The sequence below is a fragment of the Anser brachyrhynchus genome (assembly GCF_964034855.1).
Source record: "Anser brachyrhynchus genome assembly, chromosome: 3".
NCBI classification, from domain to species: domain Eukaryota; kingdom Metazoa; phylum Chordata; class Aves; order Anseriformes; family Anatidae; genus Anser; species Anser brachyrhynchus.
The window spans coordinates 37538259-37556145 of record NC_137696.1 but is presented as its reverse complement, the minus strand read 5'-3'; the positions used below and the strand labels follow the sequence as shown (position 1 = coordinate 37556145).

The 17887-nt window shown below is 68.8% G+C and overlaps 1 protein-coding gene across 1 annotated transcript; it reads left to right on the top strand.

Annotated features, from left to right (window-relative positions):
- Positions 1-188: 188 nt before the first annotated feature.
- Positions 189-17134, top strand: LOC308192530 (uncharacterized protein). The gene is made up of 31 exons (XM_080586173.1): positions 189-869; positions 3168-3275; positions 4594-4728; positions 5212-5343; positions 5432-5623; positions 5708-5791; positions 5986-6104; positions 6206-6320; positions 6566-6652; positions 6833-6948; positions 7251-7404; positions 7631-7722; positions 7800-7890; positions 8184-8312; positions 8454-8710; positions 8827-8950; positions 9108-9293; positions 9420-9575; positions 9936-10156; positions 10562-10739; positions 10909-11055; positions 11228-11578; positions 12166-13698; positions 14038-14118; positions 14423-14509; positions 14615-14706; positions 14795-14880; positions 15409-15475; positions 15669-15829; positions 16131-16283; positions 16681-17134. Exons 1-31 carry the CDS (start codon positions 453-455, stop codon positions 16914-16916), a joined length of 6087 nt encoding a protein of 2028 aa, XP_080442299.1. The 5' UTR covers positions 189-452; the 3' UTR covers positions 16917-17134.
- The last annotated feature ends 753 nt before the right edge of the window (positions 17135-17887 follow it).

The following is a 17887-nucleotide window of genomic DNA, read 5'->3' as shown; positions in this document are numbered from 1 at the left end:
CCCTGCTCACCTGCCTGCTCTGCATCCTCAACCTGCACAAGAAGGTGGACGGCTGAGCCGGCCCGGCGGAGGGGGGGCCGGGCGCGGCGCCGCCTCCCCGCCTCCCCTGCGCTGCCCGCCGCCGGAGGAGGGACCGGCACCGGCACCGGGGAGGGGAGGGGAAGGGAAGGGACGCGCCCCGGCGGGGGCGGAGGGGCCGGCGAAGCCTCCCGAGCCGCGGGCCATGGGAGCCGGGTCCCCGGAGCCCCCCCCGGCGGCCGCGGGGCCGCCCCGCTGAGCGCCCCCCCGGCGAGGGGCGGCCCCGGCACCGCCGCGCCCGCTCCGGGGCGGGCTCCGGCAGCGGGGGAGCAGAGGCGCCGCTTCGCCCCGAGCAGCCCGAGCCGGATCCCCGGGGCCCCCCCCGGCTCCCCCGGGCCTCCTCCCCGTCCCGGAGCCCCGGCCGGAGCGGGAGGATGTCGGGCAGCACGGCGAGGAAGGTGCAGCCCTTCACCATCAGCACCAAGCTCTCCCTGCCCAAGTGCGCCGCCGATTTCGCAGCCGACGCCTGCCCCGGCATCGCCCTCGCCTCGGCGCTGGACAACCACCGGGGCCTCCGGAGAGACCTCAACCAGCGCATCTCCCTCTACCTGGCCCAGGCCAGGGGGGGTCCCGCCGGGCCCCCCGGCCAGCCCCGCCGCGGGGAGGAAGGCGGCGAGGAGGAGAGGCTGAGCCGGGGCTCCCTGGCGCGCTCCATCAAGAAGATCACGCTCTCCAACTGGCACGGGGAGGCCGGCTCCGGGGATGCGGGGGGGTCCGGGGACCCCGGCCGGGCTGGCGGGGAGAGGAACCACAACAACAACAACAGCAGGACGGGGAAGGCTCAGTTCAAGGTAAGCGCTCCCCTCGCACCCCGCTCCCCGTCCCGCTTCGGGGCCGGCTCCTGGATCAGCTCCTGCGGCGGGAGGGCTGCGGGGTGCTTGAGGGCGAGCTGGGGACGGGCCAGCCCGGGGCGAACGTGGGGTGGGAAAGCTCGGCCCCACGGTCCGAGCCCTGGGGGGCTCAGCCCTTCGGATGCTTTCGGTTTGCGCGGTTGCGTGCTGGGAGCTGGGAACTCGCCCCCCGCTCTTTTACCAGAGGGGAAACCGAGGCTGGGAGAAGGGAAGTGACTCACGAAGGGCCGCGCGGTGAGGCAGAGCCAGGACAAGGCTCCTGCCCGCCCGGCCCCCGCCACGGCCGGGAGCAGGACCCGGGAGCCCTGGCAGCCTGCCCTCCGCGTTTCGGCACCGGCGGACGCCCCGAGAGACCCCCTGTGCGGCAGGGATGGGGAGCGGGGCGGCTCGGAGACCCCGCCAGGATCTCCTTGTGCTTTAACCCCGACCCGCAGCAGCTGGTTTCGCAGCGGGGTAGCGCCGGGGAGAGCCGTGCAGCCGGCTGCCAAAACCCTCTTCTTCATTGCCAATAAAGGCCAGGCGCAGCCTCGCAAGAGCCGCCGGGCCCTTCAGCACGCAGGCAGCTCCTCATGGCATGAGCCTGCGCAGCCCGAGGGGCATCAGCGTGAGGGCTCCCCTCGTTTGTACAAGGCAGGGCCCTGCGCTCACCCCGGAGGTGCTGTTTGGGGTGCAGGACGGTGCCAGGATCGGCCCTCGCTGTCTGCACGGCGTGGGGGGGGGTGGAGCTGGGAGGGAGGCTGCAAGATGGAGCTCAGGGAGGCAGGGAGAGAGCCAGGGCACCGGGCAAGCGGTGTGCGGCGCGGGGTGGCAGCCGGAGGAGGGCAGGGAGAGCTGTCCCCCGGGAGGCTGGAGGGCAGGCACGGCAGCTTGCCGGGGCTCTCCCAAGCCTGCCCCGCGGCCCCCACCAGCCCAGCCCCGGCCTCGGCTCTGCTGCGAGCTCCCAGCCCTGCGGGAGGCCGGGACCTCCGACGGGACGAGCACAATGCAGCCGCAGCCTGGAAGGGTTCTGGCACCGCTCCTTTTGCTCGCGTGAAGTCATTGGCACCTACCCTTCTAAGGGACCGCGGCGAGCGTGTGTGCCGTGTTAGTTTTGCTTTTAGCGAGGGGCAGAAACCTCCTCAGAGGAGGCAGCTGAGGCCGCTGCGCTCGTTCCACGTGTGGCTGTGAAGGCTGTGTTCCTGCCGGCGGCCGTGACCTCGTGGGCACCGAGGAAGAAGTTTTTCCTCTGATCCCTAGCCACCAGCCAAGAAGACGTGTGTGTGTGTGTTCGCACACGTGTGTGAGGCCAGGAGCGTGAGCCTTTGCACCTCTGCTTCGCGTGGGAGGCACCGCTCCCTCTCGGCAGCCTTCAGCCTCCAAGGGCAGCGAGAGGAAGGGTTTGTTCCGCCCGAGCGAGGACCCAGCTCCGGCCAGAGGGACCGGCCCCAGTGCGGGAAGGATGAAGTCATCCCTGTGCCGCCAGCACTGTTTTCCTGCCGCCGGCGGGGCGCGGGACGGGGCCCTAAATAAAGCTCCCCCGTCACCTGCGGGCACGGCTCCCGCGGCTGGGTGCGGGGGGCTCGCGGGCTGCAGCCAGCCTGGGACACCGCTGCCTACCAGAGGGGCTTCGTGGGGTCCTGAATGGCATCTGATGGGCGTAGGGGGTCAGAGGGACTGCCCTTGAGCACGGTCCAAGCGATCCCACGCACTTCTTGCCCTGGGCTCGGGCCGCGTGGAGGCTAAGGTAATGCGGAGTTCATCCCGGGCCTCCTCGCCGTGCCTGGCCTGCCTTCCTCCTGCCTCTCCTGCTCACACCCCGGCCCCTCCATCCCGCGGGAGCCCTTCCCTGTGAGTCAGCCACCCTCTTAACTCTTGCCTCCCGGCCCCGCCGGCTTCAGGTGCCGGCAGCCCACGGGGCTCACATTTTCCTCTGCCCTGTAGCAGCGGAGGAGGCTGGGGACGCCAAGCCTGCCCACCGTGAGAGCGGGCTTGGACTGCCAGCAGCCGGTGGATGGGTTTTTTGCTGGTTTTGGAGTCGAATCAAGAGGAAAAAAGGAAAAAAAAATGCATGCGTGTGGAAGCTAAAATGAAGACAGCACCAAGCAAAGCAGCTTTGGAAGCTCTCGCCTGCAAGCAGGGGCTGTGGCTGCTGCAGGGGGGTGTGCAGGAGCGCTGCCAGGCTCTCTGCCGCTGGCACCCACCTCCTGTGGCCGCTCAGCTGCTGCCAGGCTGACGGGGCTGCGCCTTCCCCGCCTCTAGGTCTATCTCAGGAAGGATGTGGACGTGGAGGACGACAAGCAGGAGGCTGGGAGCCCCCAGGCCGGCGGTTTCTGCTCCCCGGTGGACAGAGGTTCCCCCTTCGAGGCGGTACGTCCCTGCGCACGCTGCTGGGAAGGGGTGTCCAAGGGGTTGGGGATGGGCAAATGGGGCTGGGGGTTGCTGCCGAGGAGCACGGAGCCCAGAGGTGCATGCGGGCATCTGCCGAAAACGGGGTGCATCTATCGCCAGGGGGCACAGGGGCTGGGGTTTAGGGCTTGCAGGGCGCTGGGTTACGGGCTCTTCCAGCACTGGCTGTGTCAAGAGGCTGAGGATGACGGAGTCGCAGGAGGGCCTGAGAATCTGTGTTGCTATTTAAAAAAGCAGGAAAAAAAAAGAGGAGAAAAAAAAAAAAGATTTCTCTAGTTCTTGTGGTTAGGCAGAGAGGCTTTGAAAAGCGACTCCCATGTCATCAGCGGGGCAGCGCATGCCAGAGTGGTTAGAGAGCCTGAAGCTCGCCCGAATCCTGCAGCTCTGCACCCAGGAGGTAACACCCTGGCATGCGTGGGTGCGCCGAGCCCCCCCCAGGACTGCTGCCCCGTGCCAGGAGCCTGCCCGGAGGCGACTGGGGGCTCTGCACCCCTGGCTGGGCTCAGGGCTCGGCCTGGGGGAGGTTTCTCCAGCAGGGCTGAGCTGGTGCCCGGGGGCTGCTCCTGCCTCGAGCTGGGGCACAACGAGCTCAGCTCCAGCTTGGGGTGGCCCCAGCTTCGAAAGCAGCCCCTGCGGTGCCCGGATTTGGGGCCAGGGGGAAGCTTGGTCCCCGGGGGCAGCAGGGCCCCGTGCTGGGAACGAGCGCCTGGGAGAGGCCGCGCTCCCCCCGGGCTCCGTGCAGCTGGGCCCAGGGCTGCGCTTGGAGGGGGGCCAGCTCCTTGTGCTGGCTGACCTTCGCCGTCGCCCCCGGCAGAGCTGGAGCCCTGACAGAGCATTTCGTCAGCGCCGCCCGCCCGCGAGGCCGAGCCCCGGGGGCGATGCCGCGCTTCTCCCCCCGCCGCCACCGCTCGCTTGGGCTGGGGGTCTCCCTGGGTCGCTCTGCGCCCTTCTGTCCCCCACTGGGTGACCCAGGAGCACCCCGAGGGTGACACCGAGCGAACACCGTGGGCATGTACACTCCTTGAAACCCCCAGATGGCACAGGGACAAGCCGGGGTGCTGGGAGCGACCCGGGGCTGAGGGGCGGCCTGGCCAGCCCCCTGCAGGCTGCGCCTGGGGATGGGGTGAGCGCGCTCCAAATATGTCAGCAAAGCAACAGGATGAGGGACGGGGCAGGCTGGCGTAGTTTAGTTGGGCCTCCAAAACTCGCTCTCCCCTGGGGACAGCAGGGAGGGCTCCCCGGGGTGACACGCTGACCTCCCCGCCTCTGCCCCCCCCAGCTGGCACCCCACAAAGAGAGCCCCAGGAGCAAGGAGCCGGCGGCCCCGAGAAGCGTTGGGCGAAGTGTCGCGGGAGCACCCACCCTCCTCGACCCGAGCCCCCTGCTCGCACAGTTCAACCGGGAGATGCTGCAGGTGAGCCCGCCCGGGGGGCGCAGGGGGAACAGGGCCGGGTCCGGCCGCCTTCCGCGCGGGCTGCGGGTGGGGTGCGCCGCAGGGAGGGCTGCGCGGCCGGCCTCGAGCGGAGCCATTGTTGCGGCGTGAGATCATCTTTGGCCGCCTCCGCCTGGCTGTCAGCCCCGGGGAGAGGGGGTCAGCCCGCACCGGGGCCCCGCTTCCTCCCCACGTGCACGCTCGCCTCCCGCCCCCGGTCCTCCTCCTCCTCCTCTTCCTCCTCCTCCTGCTTTCCCTCGCCCGCAGCATGGGAACAGGGCGGCAGAGAGGGGTTGGGGCAGGGAGGAGAGAAGGGAGATGCTGCTCGCCTTCCCGTCACCGCCGGCTCCTTCACCAGCCCCATGGTGCCCGGGGGGGTTTGGGCAGCCCCCCAGCCTCTCAATGCCACGTCCTCGGTGGGGTCTGGCGGAGGCGTCCGTCCACACGGCTCTTCCCACACCGCAGGCGGAGGGCTGGGTGCGAGGCAAGCTGCGGGACCTGAAGGACGGCTGCGACCTGCAGGGCTGGGAGCAGGTGGCCCAGACCCTGCAGAGGGAGATGAAGGACTTCGAGAACACCCTGATCAAGCTCAGCCAGGTGAGGCCGGGCTGCGGCGCTCACCCCGTGGAGCCCCCCCGGGCTCTTTGCGAGCCCCCCGTGACCGATGGGGTCCCTCGCCCCGCAGATGGGCGAGCAGCTGACGTGCAGGCCGAGCCCCGGCGCCGAGGCGGTGCGGAGGCAGCTGCAGGCCCTGCGGGAGCAGTGGCAGCTCCTGAAGCAGACGGCCGCCAGCCAGAGCCGGGCCCTGGGCGGGCTGCGCAGCCTGCAGGACTTCAGCAGGAAGGCGGAGCGGCTCGAGGCCTGGATCCGCCACAAGGTGCGGGCAGCGGGCGGCAGGCAGCGTGCCCCGGGGGCGGGCTGCCACGTCCCCCCCCTTGCTCACAGCCTCCCCCTGTCCCAGGAGGAGAAGCCCTGCCTGGCGGCCCTCCTGCAGGAAAGCCCGGACAAGATCCAGCTCACCCGCCGCATCCTCGACTTGAAGCAGGTGGGGGGAGCTCGGCCTCCATCCCCTCCCTCTTACGGCTTGGGATGTGGCAGGCTGGCCCTTGCCCACCCAAGCTGCTCTCCGAAACCCAACAAGTGCCCCCAAAGCTGGGGCACGGCTCAGGTGCGAGGTCTCGGAGAGCGCGGGCGGAGGGATGGACGGTGGGTGCTGATTTCTGCCTCTGCTCGGCTCAGGAGGAGCAGCACTTCCAGAGCCTGCACGAGGAGCTCAACAGCCTGGCTCAGAAGCTGGAGAAACAAGGCAAAAGCGAGAGCAGGAGCGTCTCTGCCCGGCGCAAGCACCTCAACAAAATGTGAGCGGAGGCAGCGGGGCGATGAAGCAGGGGCCTGCAGCTGGCATAGGGCAGCGCTGCGATACGAGCCGCCCTTCACCTCTGCAATTCCCTCTGCACAGGTGGCTGCGGCTGCAGGGCACCCTGAAGGAGCATCACGAGGCTCTGCAGCTGGCCCTGGAGGTCGCTGCCTTCCTCCAGCAAGCGGATGCCCTGCTGGGTGCCATCCACGCCAAGGTACCAGCCTCGCACAGCCCCGTGCAGAGCATTATTGTGGGGGGGAGCACCCCGCTCTCGTCCCCTGCGTGGAGGCTGCCGCGGATGGAGCGTCCTCAGGGTGTGAGAGCTGGGGGGCAGAGCCCAGCGTGGGGTGGGGAGACACAGAGCGGCAAATGTAGCTTGGCTGGAGGGACATGCACACGCCAGAGCTGACGGCAGGGTCTTGTCCCCCTCCCCGCACTGACTGCGGCTTCTTCTTACAGTGGAGGAGCGTCTGCGGTGTGGGGAAGCAAGGGGAGGCCGAGGCAAGCCGGGATCGGGATGTCAGGGACATAGCCAGCCAGGTGATGGTAAGTGCGGGTGTCGGCCTCGTCCTCTGAGCCCTGGGAGCATCCTGGGGGACTGGGGGGCTTGCGTGCCTCATGGGGCCAGCGCTGGCACCAGTGGGGCTGGGGGCTCGGTGTGCACCCCACATCCACCGTGTGCAGCTCGTCCCCTGCCGGCCCTGCCACCGCTCCCCTGTCCTGCAGATGCTGGACGTGACCGTGTCGCAGCTCCTCAGCCTGCAGCCCAGCCTGGCAGCCCGAGTCACCCCCAAGCACCGAGACGTGAAGGAGAGCTGGGCCCAGCTCCAGCAGGCGCTGAGGTAGGGCAGCCCCTAGCCCTGCTCCCCTGAGGCCTGGAGCAGCTGGTGGTGGCTGCATCTGGCTGTGGAAAGAAGGGGTTTGGGTTTGCAGCTTAGCCCCGGGGTCTGGGCTCCTTGGTCAGGTTCATGGTGCCGTGACCTTAGAGGGTTCCCTCCTTTTTCCATGCCTTGATCTCCTCTGGAAAACAGGGGGTGATCTGGACCACAAAAAGTGAGCTTTAGGGGCTCTCTCCACTTAGGGGCTCTCTTTTCTCCATCCTCTGCCCCTCCCGCACCTCCCTTCACTCCCTGCCCCTTTCCAGGACCGAGAAGGCTCCAGCACTGGCTCTGGGAAGTGGTTTCCCAGGGGGAGAAGCTGTGGCTGCAAACACTGAGCCCCACAGAGATGGCAGCAGGCGGGAGCCGGTGGGGAAGGACGCAGGAGACAAGCAGAAGAGAGATCCCGGCAGCAGCATGGTGAGCACGGCAGCTCAGCCCTGCCTCCCCCCGGCCTCTCCAGGGCCTCCGTGGTAGGAAGCCGGCCAAGCTTGTGGGAATCTGGTCGTTGGCCAAAGCCCAAGCCCGGCGCTCTGCCGTGGCTCAGATACAGCGAGCCGCAGCAACGAGCCCCGTGACCGGCCCACGGCAAAGCAAAGCACGTTTGGGGCCGGGCGGAGGAGACATGGGAGCCTTGGTGCTGCAGGTGCAGAAGGACGTGTCGAGGAGGACGGCGGAGCACGTGCGAGGCGAGGAGAGCAGCCCCAGCTCTCCGGCAGCGGGAGGAGACAGCAGGAGGTATGGGCTCGCGGAGGTGGCTCTCGGGAGTGGGACGGAGTGGGGGTCCCTGTGGCTGACCGTCCCCCTCTCCACAGGAGGAGGAGGGGTCCTGGAGAGGTGGAGGCTGAGAGGGGCACGCGGCCCCCCGAGGCCCAGGCGCAGGATGTCTGCCAGGTGGCAAGCACGGTAACGTCTCCCCGAGAGCCCAGGCGTGTCCCCCTGCCCCTTCGCTTCCAGACCATCCGTAGTGGGGTCTCCCTTTCCCACTCCCCATTAATTGTGGGTGCACGTGTCCCCGTGCTCCTCAGCAGGCTGCATCCCCGCTCAAGGAGAGCGTGGCTCATGGCAGCCACCCAGCTCCCGTGGGGGACGCAGAGAGCTGGGAAGGGCAGGGTCCAGCATGGCTGTGCCCCTGGTGAGCCCCCTCCAGCGTGGGGACACGGGGCAGGACCCATCCTGAGCGTTGTCCCTGCCTCCAGGAGGGGCAGGAGGCGGCGGGCGCGGGGAGCCCCCAGGTGGACGCCATGCTGCGGGAGCTGGGCGAGCTGTGGGAGGACCTGCAGAGGAAGCACCAGGAGAACGGCGCCGTGCTGCGGGAAATCGATAAGGTGAGTGACCGGCATCACCCGCACGTTGCTCCAGCAGTGCCGCGGCCACCCGATGTCTGGCCACCAGCCTGGCTCCTGCAACCCTGGCTGGCTGGAAGCCGGGGCGATGGGGCCGGTCCCACCTCCCCGCTGTCCCCGCAGGCACTGAGGCTGGTGGGGGAGCTGGACCGCGCCGAGCGGTGGCTGCAAGCCGTGGCCGGGTCGCTCTCGGAGCCAGCCGCCATGAGGAGCCCCGCGGAGCTGCGCAGGGACCTGGAGGGGACGGGCCAGCTGGAGAGGCAGCTCCTGCTGTGCGGCATCAAGCTCCAGGCGCTGCGGGAGGAGGCGGCGGGCGAGACGCCCGCAGAGCACGAGGGAGCGAGGAAGATGCAGAGGAAGGTGGAGATGGTGGAGGAGAAGTGAGTAGCAGGGGAGGCTGCCTCCTCTCCGGTCCCTGGGTACACAGGGAGGAGGATGTTCCACCCAAGGAGGTGCAGGGGGCCCCGGTGTCCCTGACGGACGCCTGTCCCCGTAGGTTGGCACAGGTGCAGGCAGCCCTGCGGCGCCGAGCCGCCGACCTGCGCGACTCCCTGGTGCTGTCCGAGTTCCTGCAGAACCTGCAAGAGGAGGAGGCGCGGAGCCGGCAGGGATCTGGGGAGGTGAGCAGCGGGGATGGGAGCCCTTTGGGATTGCCCAGCAGCTGGGGCCGGCCCAAGGGTTGGTCTGAGGCTTGCAGGGGGGCTGCCCCTCTCCATCCTGGATGCTTTGGGGGTTGCTCCGCATCTCTCTCACGCCCGATGTCTCTGTTGGCTTCAGCCAGGGAGCGGGCATTGTGGCTCGCAGGGGGCTTTTCCCCTGCTCTCGGCCCAGGCTGAGGACAGCAAGGAGGTGAGCAGCCCCTTGGGAGAGCTGCAGGAGGCCGTGGAGATGCTGAACGACGCGGTGAAGGAGCGGGAGCGAGTCATGGAGGTGGCGGCGGAGACGGAGAGCCTGGAGCGCCTGGTAGGGGACGGGGACACGGGGCTTCAGGGACGCAACCCGGGTGGCCCACACACAGCTGCACGTGCCGCTTGGCTGGGAGGGGTCCCACGGCGGGGCTCATCTCTGCCCGCCCTCCCTCCCGCCCAGGTGGCAGAGGTGTCCCCGCGCCTGGAGGCCCTTCGGTGCAGCGCCGAGGCCCTGGCTCGCGACACCGCCCAAGCGGAGAGCGGCTTCACCACGGTGAAGAGCGAGAAGGACCTCCCGGGGCTGCAGGGCTTGCAGAGCCGGCAGCAGGAGATGGAGGTGAGCCCCGGGGAGCCCCGCGGCCGGCCGGGCACGTGGCGGGGAGGTGTCCGGGCAGGATGGGGCCATCCCGGGGAGGCGCTGGCCCCCGGGGGCCCAGGTGTCGTAAGCCTTGGCGCGCTGCGGCGTCTGGGCTGGAATTTTCCAGCCCGGGCCAGGGAAGGGGAGAAGAGCTTGCGTCAGCTCCCGTGTGCCAGCGCCCGGCTGCCAGCACCTCGCTCATCTTTCCGCCGGCGGGCTGGTGACTCAGGCGGGCAGAGCAGGCGGGTGGGGAAACCGCACGGAGAAAACTCTGCCTCGCCATGTCACCCTCAGCATCCTGAGCCTTTTTTTTTTTTTTTTTACCCTTCTGGTCTTCAGCGTGCGGTATCGGAGACCCTGCAGGGGCAGCTGGAGGAGCTGGAGCGGGCAGCTGCCCGCTTGCAAGAGCTCTGCCCTGCTCGCCTGTGCCCCGTCGGCCAGGAGGTGCAGGACACGCTGCAGGCGTGGGCAGGGCTGCGGGAGCTGCTGCGGCAGACCCGTGCCCACGTGCAGCAGGCCGGCCGGCTGCGGCACTTCTTCAGGGATTACCTGGCCATGATGTAAGTGGTGATGAGCCGACGGGGTTGTCTCTGCGGCGGGGGAGCTGCTGGGAGCGTGGCGTTCCCGGAGCTGGGGATGCTCACACGTTACGTGGGCAGTGCTGGAGCTGGGAGCAGCTGGAGCCTGAAATGAGGGGCTGTGCCCGGTCTGCACGCACACAGCAGCCTGCTCAGGCCAGCCCCTGAGGGCTGCAAGGCCTTGCTTGAAGCCACCCCATCACCAAGACATCCCAAAGATGGTGCCAGCACAGGGATGGATGTCGGGGGGGACCTCAGGCCCTGCACAGCCGTCAGGGCCAAAGGGCATCTTGGCATCCCCGAGGAGCCACATCCTGTGGGAGATGAGGGCAGGTTGGGAATGGCTTCCCTGGGTTGTCCCTGAGCCCGTCCTTCGTGTGCCCTCAGCTCCTGGACGGAAGACACGCGGGCTCAGATCTTCTCCGAAAGCCCGAGCAGCCACGGCTTCCTGGAGACTCAGTGTGAGGAGCTGGAAAAGAAGATCGAGGGCAAGCTGAAGGAGTTTGAGGAGCTGGCGGCGGCGGGGCAGCAGCTGGTGTCAGAGGAGCACTACCTGAGCGCCACGGTAAGCGGCGGAGAGCCAGGACGGGGGAGCCACCCTCGGCATCCCACGGGAATCCTGCAGGGACAGTCCCTGGAGGATAGAGCGGGTGGTGGGCACGGAGCCTGGCGAGCGGTAGGGGGCCCTGGGGCCCGGGGTCCTGGCGGGCCACCCAGCATCTCCATCCCTCCAGATCCAGGAGCGCCTGGAGGAGCTGCAGAGCATGCTGGGCTGGGTGCTGGTGCGCTGGCGAGCGCAGAGGCACCAGCGGGATGCCGGGAGCAAGCAGGAGGAGAGGAGGGACCCCGAGAGCCCCTTGAGAGCATCCCCTGCCAGCCAGGTGAGCACTCAGCTGCGCTGAGAGCGCTGATGGAGCAGGCGGCGCACGAGTAGACGGGGGACGTGCCACGCCTGTGTGGTGACACCCCTGGGACACTCAGGCAGGACGAAAGGAGGACTGTCCTGACGAAGTGCAGCCCGTCCTTCACCTCCCCTCCTGTCTCATTCCCCAGGAGCAGCGTGCCCCATGTGCTCAGGAGAGCATCCTCAGCCCAGCGAGGTGCACTCCCTGCTCCCCCCCCGTGCCCGCACAAGGACCAGAGCTGCGGGTGCCGGCGGGAGCGGCGGTCTCCCCTCCAACATCACCTCTCTCAGACACCCCGTCGGGAGGGGAGCGGGGCTGGGGGGACCCCAGCATCTCAGGAACCCCCGAACAGGCTCTGGCCTGGGATCCCTCCGAGACCTCCATGCTGCTGCTGCCGCCGCGGGGCCCCGGCGGGCTGGGGGGCACGGTCAACCTGATCCTGAGCATCGGCAAGAAGGGCGAGAAGAAGAAGGTGCAGATAGAGGAGGCACCGCGGACGGTATGTGGGGCTGGGCGGGGGGCTTGTAGGGCTCCTGGGTGTCCTCCGTGGTGGCACCCAGCCGGGCTGTCCCCAGGCGAGCTGCCTGGCCTGCACAAGTCTCTGCTGGATGTCAAGCGACTCCCGAGGGCTAAGGACCAGCTTGTGCCACCCCTTTCCTGCACTTCCCTGGCTGCAGCTCCTCACCCCCGCGCACTCAACACCCCTCTCTGTCTCTCTCTCCCCCTGCTCAGCTCCCTGCCACTAAACCCTCAGGCTGTAAAAACTTTTGGAAGCGTTGCCAGGGGCTTGTAGGAAACACTTGGGGTAGTTTAAAGCGAAAGAGAAAGCCGCCTCGCCAGCCGGTGGAAGAGGTAACAGCCCGGGGAGGAGGCCGCATGCGGGGCGGAGTGGCTGCATGGTGTGGACCCGCCTGCTCCGGACCCGCGCTGGGGGGCAGCCCCAAGGGACAGGAGGTGCTCATCCAGCTCCTCCAGGCAGGGCCCGTTTCGAGGGCTGGGGACGGGGAAGAGCACAGCCCTTGGGGTGCTGGGCGAAGCGTTTTCAGGAGCCGGGGGTCACCCCTCCCCGCCCCTCTGTGCCCGCAGGTGCTGCTGGAGGAGAGCTACGGGGAAAAGGCCAGGAAAAGCGCCGGCACGCCGCAGCCAGCAAAGCGGGCGCCTGCCGCGTCCTGCCGCCCGCCGGCACCCAGCTCCGGCACGCCGGCCGCCTCCCACACCCTGCCCAAGGCCGGCGCCGGCTCCCTCTTCAACAGCCTGCAGAGGAGGGAGCGGGCGAGGGCCGAGCAGGCACGGCTGCTGACGCTGCAGGGGATCATGGGCGCCAGCTCCCTGCAGCCCCCGCCCGAGGAGCGGCACGGCCCCAGCAACACGTGGCCTCTCAAGTGCGGCTGGAGGAAGGCGGCGGGGACCCCCGCCCCCCCGCTCGGGGAGCTGCTGCTCTACGTGAAGAACCCCCTGGTGCGGGACATCGACGCCGAGTGCGGGGCGGCCCCCCGGCACCCCAAACCTCGCCGCAATCCCCCCGGAGCCACGCTTCGCCAGGGGCTGAAGGCCACGTGCCCCCACCTTTCCCTGGGCTCCGTGCTCAGCCTGGAGCTGCCCAAGGATGTGGCGGTGCTGGGGCGCCTCCGAGACGCGGCACCGCCGGAGGAGGAGGAGGAAGAGAGGAAGGGCAGGGGGGTGAGGTGGTGGGAGCCCCCCAGAGAGGCCGGGCGGCAGGAGGACACGGGCGGGCACAGTCCCCGGCAGCCCGGCGATGACCTGGGGGTGTCCCCCAAAGCCGAGCGAGGAACGTGGTTTGAAGAGGTGAGCTTCAACCCCAGCTACGGCCGGCACAAGGCGCGGGGCCCGGAGGCCGCCCGCAGCGCCGGGGAGGAGCGCAGGAGCCCGCGGCACCCCGCCAGCACCAGCCAACACCTCCCGGACTCGAGGCCGGGCCGGCCGCCCCACATCAGCGTGCTGCACGAGCAGCTTGGCCACGAGCAGGACGTGCTGGACGCCCGCCTGGACCAGGACAGCAGCCCCGGTGCCGCCTGCAGGTCCAGGCACCGCGAAGCCGCTCGGCTGGAGATGGGGACATCCCCCACCGGCACCCCGGTCAGGGCAGGAGCCGTCCCCGGTGTTGCCCATGCTCAGCACCCACCCAGCAGCGCCCAGCCCGGGGGGTCCCCGGCTTCCCCCGCCGCTCCCACCCAGCTCTCCATCTTCGAGTGGGCGCTGGGGTCCCCGCAGCCCCCCAGCCCGGCGCCGGGTGCCGGGGAGGTTTGCCACCCTGCCCACGGGCAGTTCGAGGAGGAGGAGGAGGAGCTGCAGGCCATCTGGGACGGGGCGGGCGAGCGGCGAGCGCCCAGCCACCCGCCGGGGAGCCCCCCCAGCTCCGACACCGCCGGCGGGCCCCTCATCCTCTCAGCGGCCAACAATGTGCTGGTGGCCAAGTTCACCCTCCCCACCGCCGCCCGGATCCTGCACAGCCCGGCGGGAGGGAAGGGGCACGGAGGCAGCCCCCACGGGCACGGGGCAGCCCCCTGCATGGAGGAGACGGTGTCCGCGGCCCCCTCGGACAGCCCCGGTGTGTGGGATCGGCGGAGGCATCGGGAAGAGGAGAGAGAGGGCAGCCAGGTCAGTGCCACGGCTGGGGGCTCTCCCTCGGGGTTGGCAGGGTAGCGGGGTGCCCTAGGTGATTCTGGGGACCCTGAGGGGTGAGGTGATGCTCACGCGCTCCAGCTGGGGATGTGGGGAAGAGCGAGGGGCTGAATTCGGGAGTGCCAGCTGCACGGTGCTCCCCTACCAGTGCTCAGCCTTAGCAAGGCAGCACTTGACCCTAAAAAAAAAGGGCACCCTGATGTAATTCAGCCCCAGTCGTCCCATTTGGTGTCGCCCGCTGGTGGGGGTCTGACAAAGCCCACGTGCCCTGGGGCTGATCTGGGGCTCCTTCCCTCACCTGCTGTCTGCTTGCAGGCTCCTGCTGGTAAAACGGAGTTTCAGATGATGGAGGGGACGCTGGAAAGGAAGCACGTGCTGCAGACGGGAGGGAGGAAGGTACGGTCAGTCGCCTTCGGGACCGGGGTGCTGGGCCATGGGGCCATGGGGGCTGCTGGAGTGGGGGGCAGTGAGCAGCCTCCTCCGTGCACCCCAGCCTCCTGGCAACTGCGGGGCACGGGGACTGCGGGAAGGACCCCGATGGTCCTAATAGTGGCACCCCATAGCATCTCACGGATGCTGGCCCCGCCGCGTGCACAGAGCCCCCCCAGGGCTGCAGGTGGCCAGGGGGCACTGCACCTCATCCAAACCCCTTCACCCACCATCCCCTGTGTCACTGCTGTCCCCTGCTCGTGTCCCGCAGGCGAGCTGCCGCGCCTGGGGCCTCTTCCACGCCGTGCTGATGAGGCAGACGCTGTGCTTCTACCAGGACCGGAGGGACAGCCTCAAGGTACGGTGCCTTGAGGGGGAGCTGTGTACGGGGGGTCCCTGTGGCCGGCTGGGGAAGGGGGAGCTGCAAACCCTGCCGTGGTTTTTGCTCTTCCCTGTGCTGCAGAGCTCCGTGGTGGCCCTTCCCCTCAACCTGGCCGGGGCCGTCTGCACCCCGGACACCGAGTACACCAAAAAGACCAACTGCTTCAGGCTGCAGTGAGTACCCCCGGCCCGGCCCCCGGGAGATGAGGATTCACCTACAAGCCACGCTTTTCTTGCTGCTGACCTCTTCTTCCCCTGGCAGGCTGCGGGATGGCTCCGAGTACCTCCTGCGGGCCCCGTCACAGCCCCTGATGAACGAATGGGTCTCCAAGCTGCAGCAAAACTCAGGTGAGCAGCCCCTGGTGTGGGCAGGGAGGAGCAGGCACCTCTGTGTTGCAGCCCCTCTGGAGGTGGGTGTGGGACGGATGAGCCGAAGCACGGCCTCGCCTCTGATTTGTGCAGGCTCCTGACCTGCCTCGGGAGCTGTGCTTCTCTGCCAGCAGGATTTGGAGGCTTTGTTTTCGCACCGCGCACACAGTTAGAAATCGGGAATAACAGGGCTGACGTCAGCCGAGGCTCAGCAGCAAAAAAGCCAGCCTCGGGAAGATTATAAATGGGCTCTGGTCTTCCCGTGCCCTTTGTCTTCCATTCCCGTGGGGCCTGGGAGCCCCTTCCAGGCGAGGAGATCTGCCAGAGCAGCATCTCCCCACTGCCACCGCCGTTCCCCGGGGGGCTCGGGCTGTGCATCCCGGGCTGCTTTGCAGGAGCCAGCGCAGCCCCTGCAGCCGGTGGCCATGGGTGGTCACCCCGCGGGCTCTCTGGGGTGTCCCGTGTGCCCCCCCGTGCTGCAGCGTGCCTCTCTGCCCCTGTGCCCAGGTTTCCCCGAAGTGGATTACTTCCAGGCGGCCGCGCAGTGCGTCGAGGGTGCCAGCGCTGCCGGGGGGTGAGTAGCCAGGGGGGGCTACCCTCTCACCGCCTCGGGTGGCCCACAGCAGGCGGTGGGGTGCCACGAGGCACTTTCCCACACGGAGGGGATGGGTACCAGCCTCTTCTTCCACGTGGCCCTTGCGCTGAGGCTCTGCCCAAGCTCCGTCAGCCCGCAGCAAGCCGAGCTGTGCCTCTCTGCTATCTTCCAGCTTTGGCAAGGCGCCCGGCCCCGGCAGCTCCCACCTGCAGGGTCACCATCAGGCCGTGAGCGCCAAGAGCCAGGAGATCGTGGTGCTACCCCGCTCAAACGCCCGGCTGCAGCTGCCCCTGGATGCGCAGGACGGCCCCGCCGATGGCATGTCAGCAGCAGGTGACTTCCTCGCCTCCACGCCTCCGGGCCCCGTGGGGTCTCCCCTGCTTGCTGCCCAAATGCAGCCCCAGCGGGTGCTCTTGGGGTTGCTCTGCTCCTGCCCGAGCTCTGTGGCAGAGCACGAGGCTGGGCTGTTTGGGAGGATGCAGGGCTGTCCTGGGGCGGCCTTGCCTTGTGTCATAGTGCCGTGCTGGCGTCTGCAGGATTGCCTTGGGGTCAAGGCAATCCGCTGGTGGAGGGCGTATCCACCTGGGCTTGTGTCCCTGTAACACCTCCTTGACCTGTCTCTGTTCTGCTTCAGAGGATGTCCGTGGGGCTGTCAGCCACGCAGCCGGGCCCAGGGAGCAGCAGTGGTCACCCAGGACGTCCCCTGGGCTGTGGGACAACGGCTGCCCAGATGACGATGACTGCGGGCTGGTGGCCAACAAGCGGCGGTCCTACTCCTTCACCTCAGGTACGGTGGGGTCGGGGCACACGTGGCTGGGGCAGCCTTGTCCAGCAGCCCCATCGGGGCAGGAGGTGCTTCGCCCGCCGGTGTTTGTCCCGTTGGAGTGGTGGTGGCCACGGGATGGGTCACCCGTCCCACTAGGAGGCATCTCCCCCGCCTTGTGCCATCTCTGAGCGCCCTACAGGGTGGCTGTGCTCAGCCCCACAGCTACCAGTGTGAGGCTTCTCTGGGCAAGCTCCTGGTTTTGCTGTCACAGCCAGGAGGTGGCACCAGCGCCCCTGTCCCCAGAGCCACCCATGTGGTGCTGGTGCCCCCATCCCTGCGCCGCGGGCTGCAGCACCCCGTGCCCTGCTCGGGGAGGGCTCTGGGGGGGCTGGCAGCCTCTCACTGCTCCCTCCCGCAGCCACCTACCAGAAGATCACCCCCGTGGCCGTGCCCCAGGAGCCGCTGGAGGCCGGGAGCAGCTACTCGGTCACGCTGTACATCGGGGAGCAAGCGGCGGCCGTGCCCAGGGCGCGCTGCCACTCCTTCGTGGCGCGGCCGGGGAGCCCGCGGGACGCGCTGGGGGAGAAGCCCCCCGGCCCCCCCCGCCCCAAGAACAAGTCCGTCTTCAAGAAGTTCTTCGGCAAGAAGGAGTGAGCCCCGGCCGAGGGGGAGGAAAGCCCCCGCCTGCCCGTGTTCCTCCTCTCGGGTGCCGTCCTCGCACCGTCTCCGCTGCCAGCACCAGCTCACCGCTCGCCGCCTGCCCGGGGGGGGCTGCACCGCACCCCCGCCTCCCCCTTCCCGCCCCCGGGCCTCCCCCCACACGCAGCACAGGCAGGGCCGGGGGTGTTTTTATTAAAAAACAGATCGACACGCGGTCTGGGAGCTTCTTCATCCAGCCCGCAGAGGGGCTCCGGAAGGTGGGTGGTGGTCATGTCAGAGGAGGGGGCTCCCGTGGCCGGGCTCGGTGCTGCTCGAGGGGAAGCCTGAGCCACCTGGCATCTCCTGAGGAGCTTGGTCCTGTGGTTTTCCCTGTTGTCCCCAGCCCAGCTCATCCCTCGTGGCACCTGGACCCCGTTTCCCTCACTTGCTCAGCCTTGAGCCTCGTGCTCGGTGCAGGATGGCCGCAGGCAGGCGCGTGCTGCGTGCTGTGGTGACGGTCAGGGAGCGTGGCCAGACCCCGGGGGCTTCCCTGTCCCAAAATTTTGCAATAGCTTCGCCAGCCCGTGCTGGTGTCAGCCACTCTGGTTCCTGTCTGTGCCGGGAAGGGGAGGGAGCCCAAAGCCCCGTCCAGGTGTGCACCAGCCCTCAGGCAAAAAGGACAGGTCTGTGAGGACGCTCCCGGCAGGCTCCGAGGCTCAGCCTCTCCTCCGCAGGCACAGGATGGGGCTTAAAATAGCCGGGCTGGCTGCCGCCCAGATCCGCAGCAAGGGCTGCAAGCGCAGAAACACGAGTAGCGGGCACGGGGCTGCTCCCACCCCCCTGTGTCCCGCTGCAACCCCCAGCTGGGGACGGGGGCAGCGGTGTCACCCAGCGAGGGGCTTCATGCTCCCGGAGGAGGGGAGTTGGGGGGATTTGGGGCCGCAGATTTCTCTTGGCTCGGTCTCTTGGCTCGGTCACCTGTTTTC

Excerpts from the sequence above, each read along its gene's own strand:
- LOC308192530 (XM_080586173.1), top strand. The coding sequence starts at position 453 with ATGTCGGGCAGCACGGCGAGGAAGGTGCAGCCCTTCACCATCAGCACC. Across the intron at positions 8,951-9,107 it reads GCCGGCAGGGATCTGGGGAG|CCAGGGAGCGGGCATTGTGG; the intron begins GTGAGCAGCGGG and ends TGTTGGCTTCAG. Across the intron at positions 14,510-14,614 it reads ACCGGAGGGACAGCCTCAAG|AGCTCCGTGGTGGCCCTTCC; the intron begins GTACGGTGCCTT and ends CCTGTGCTGCAG.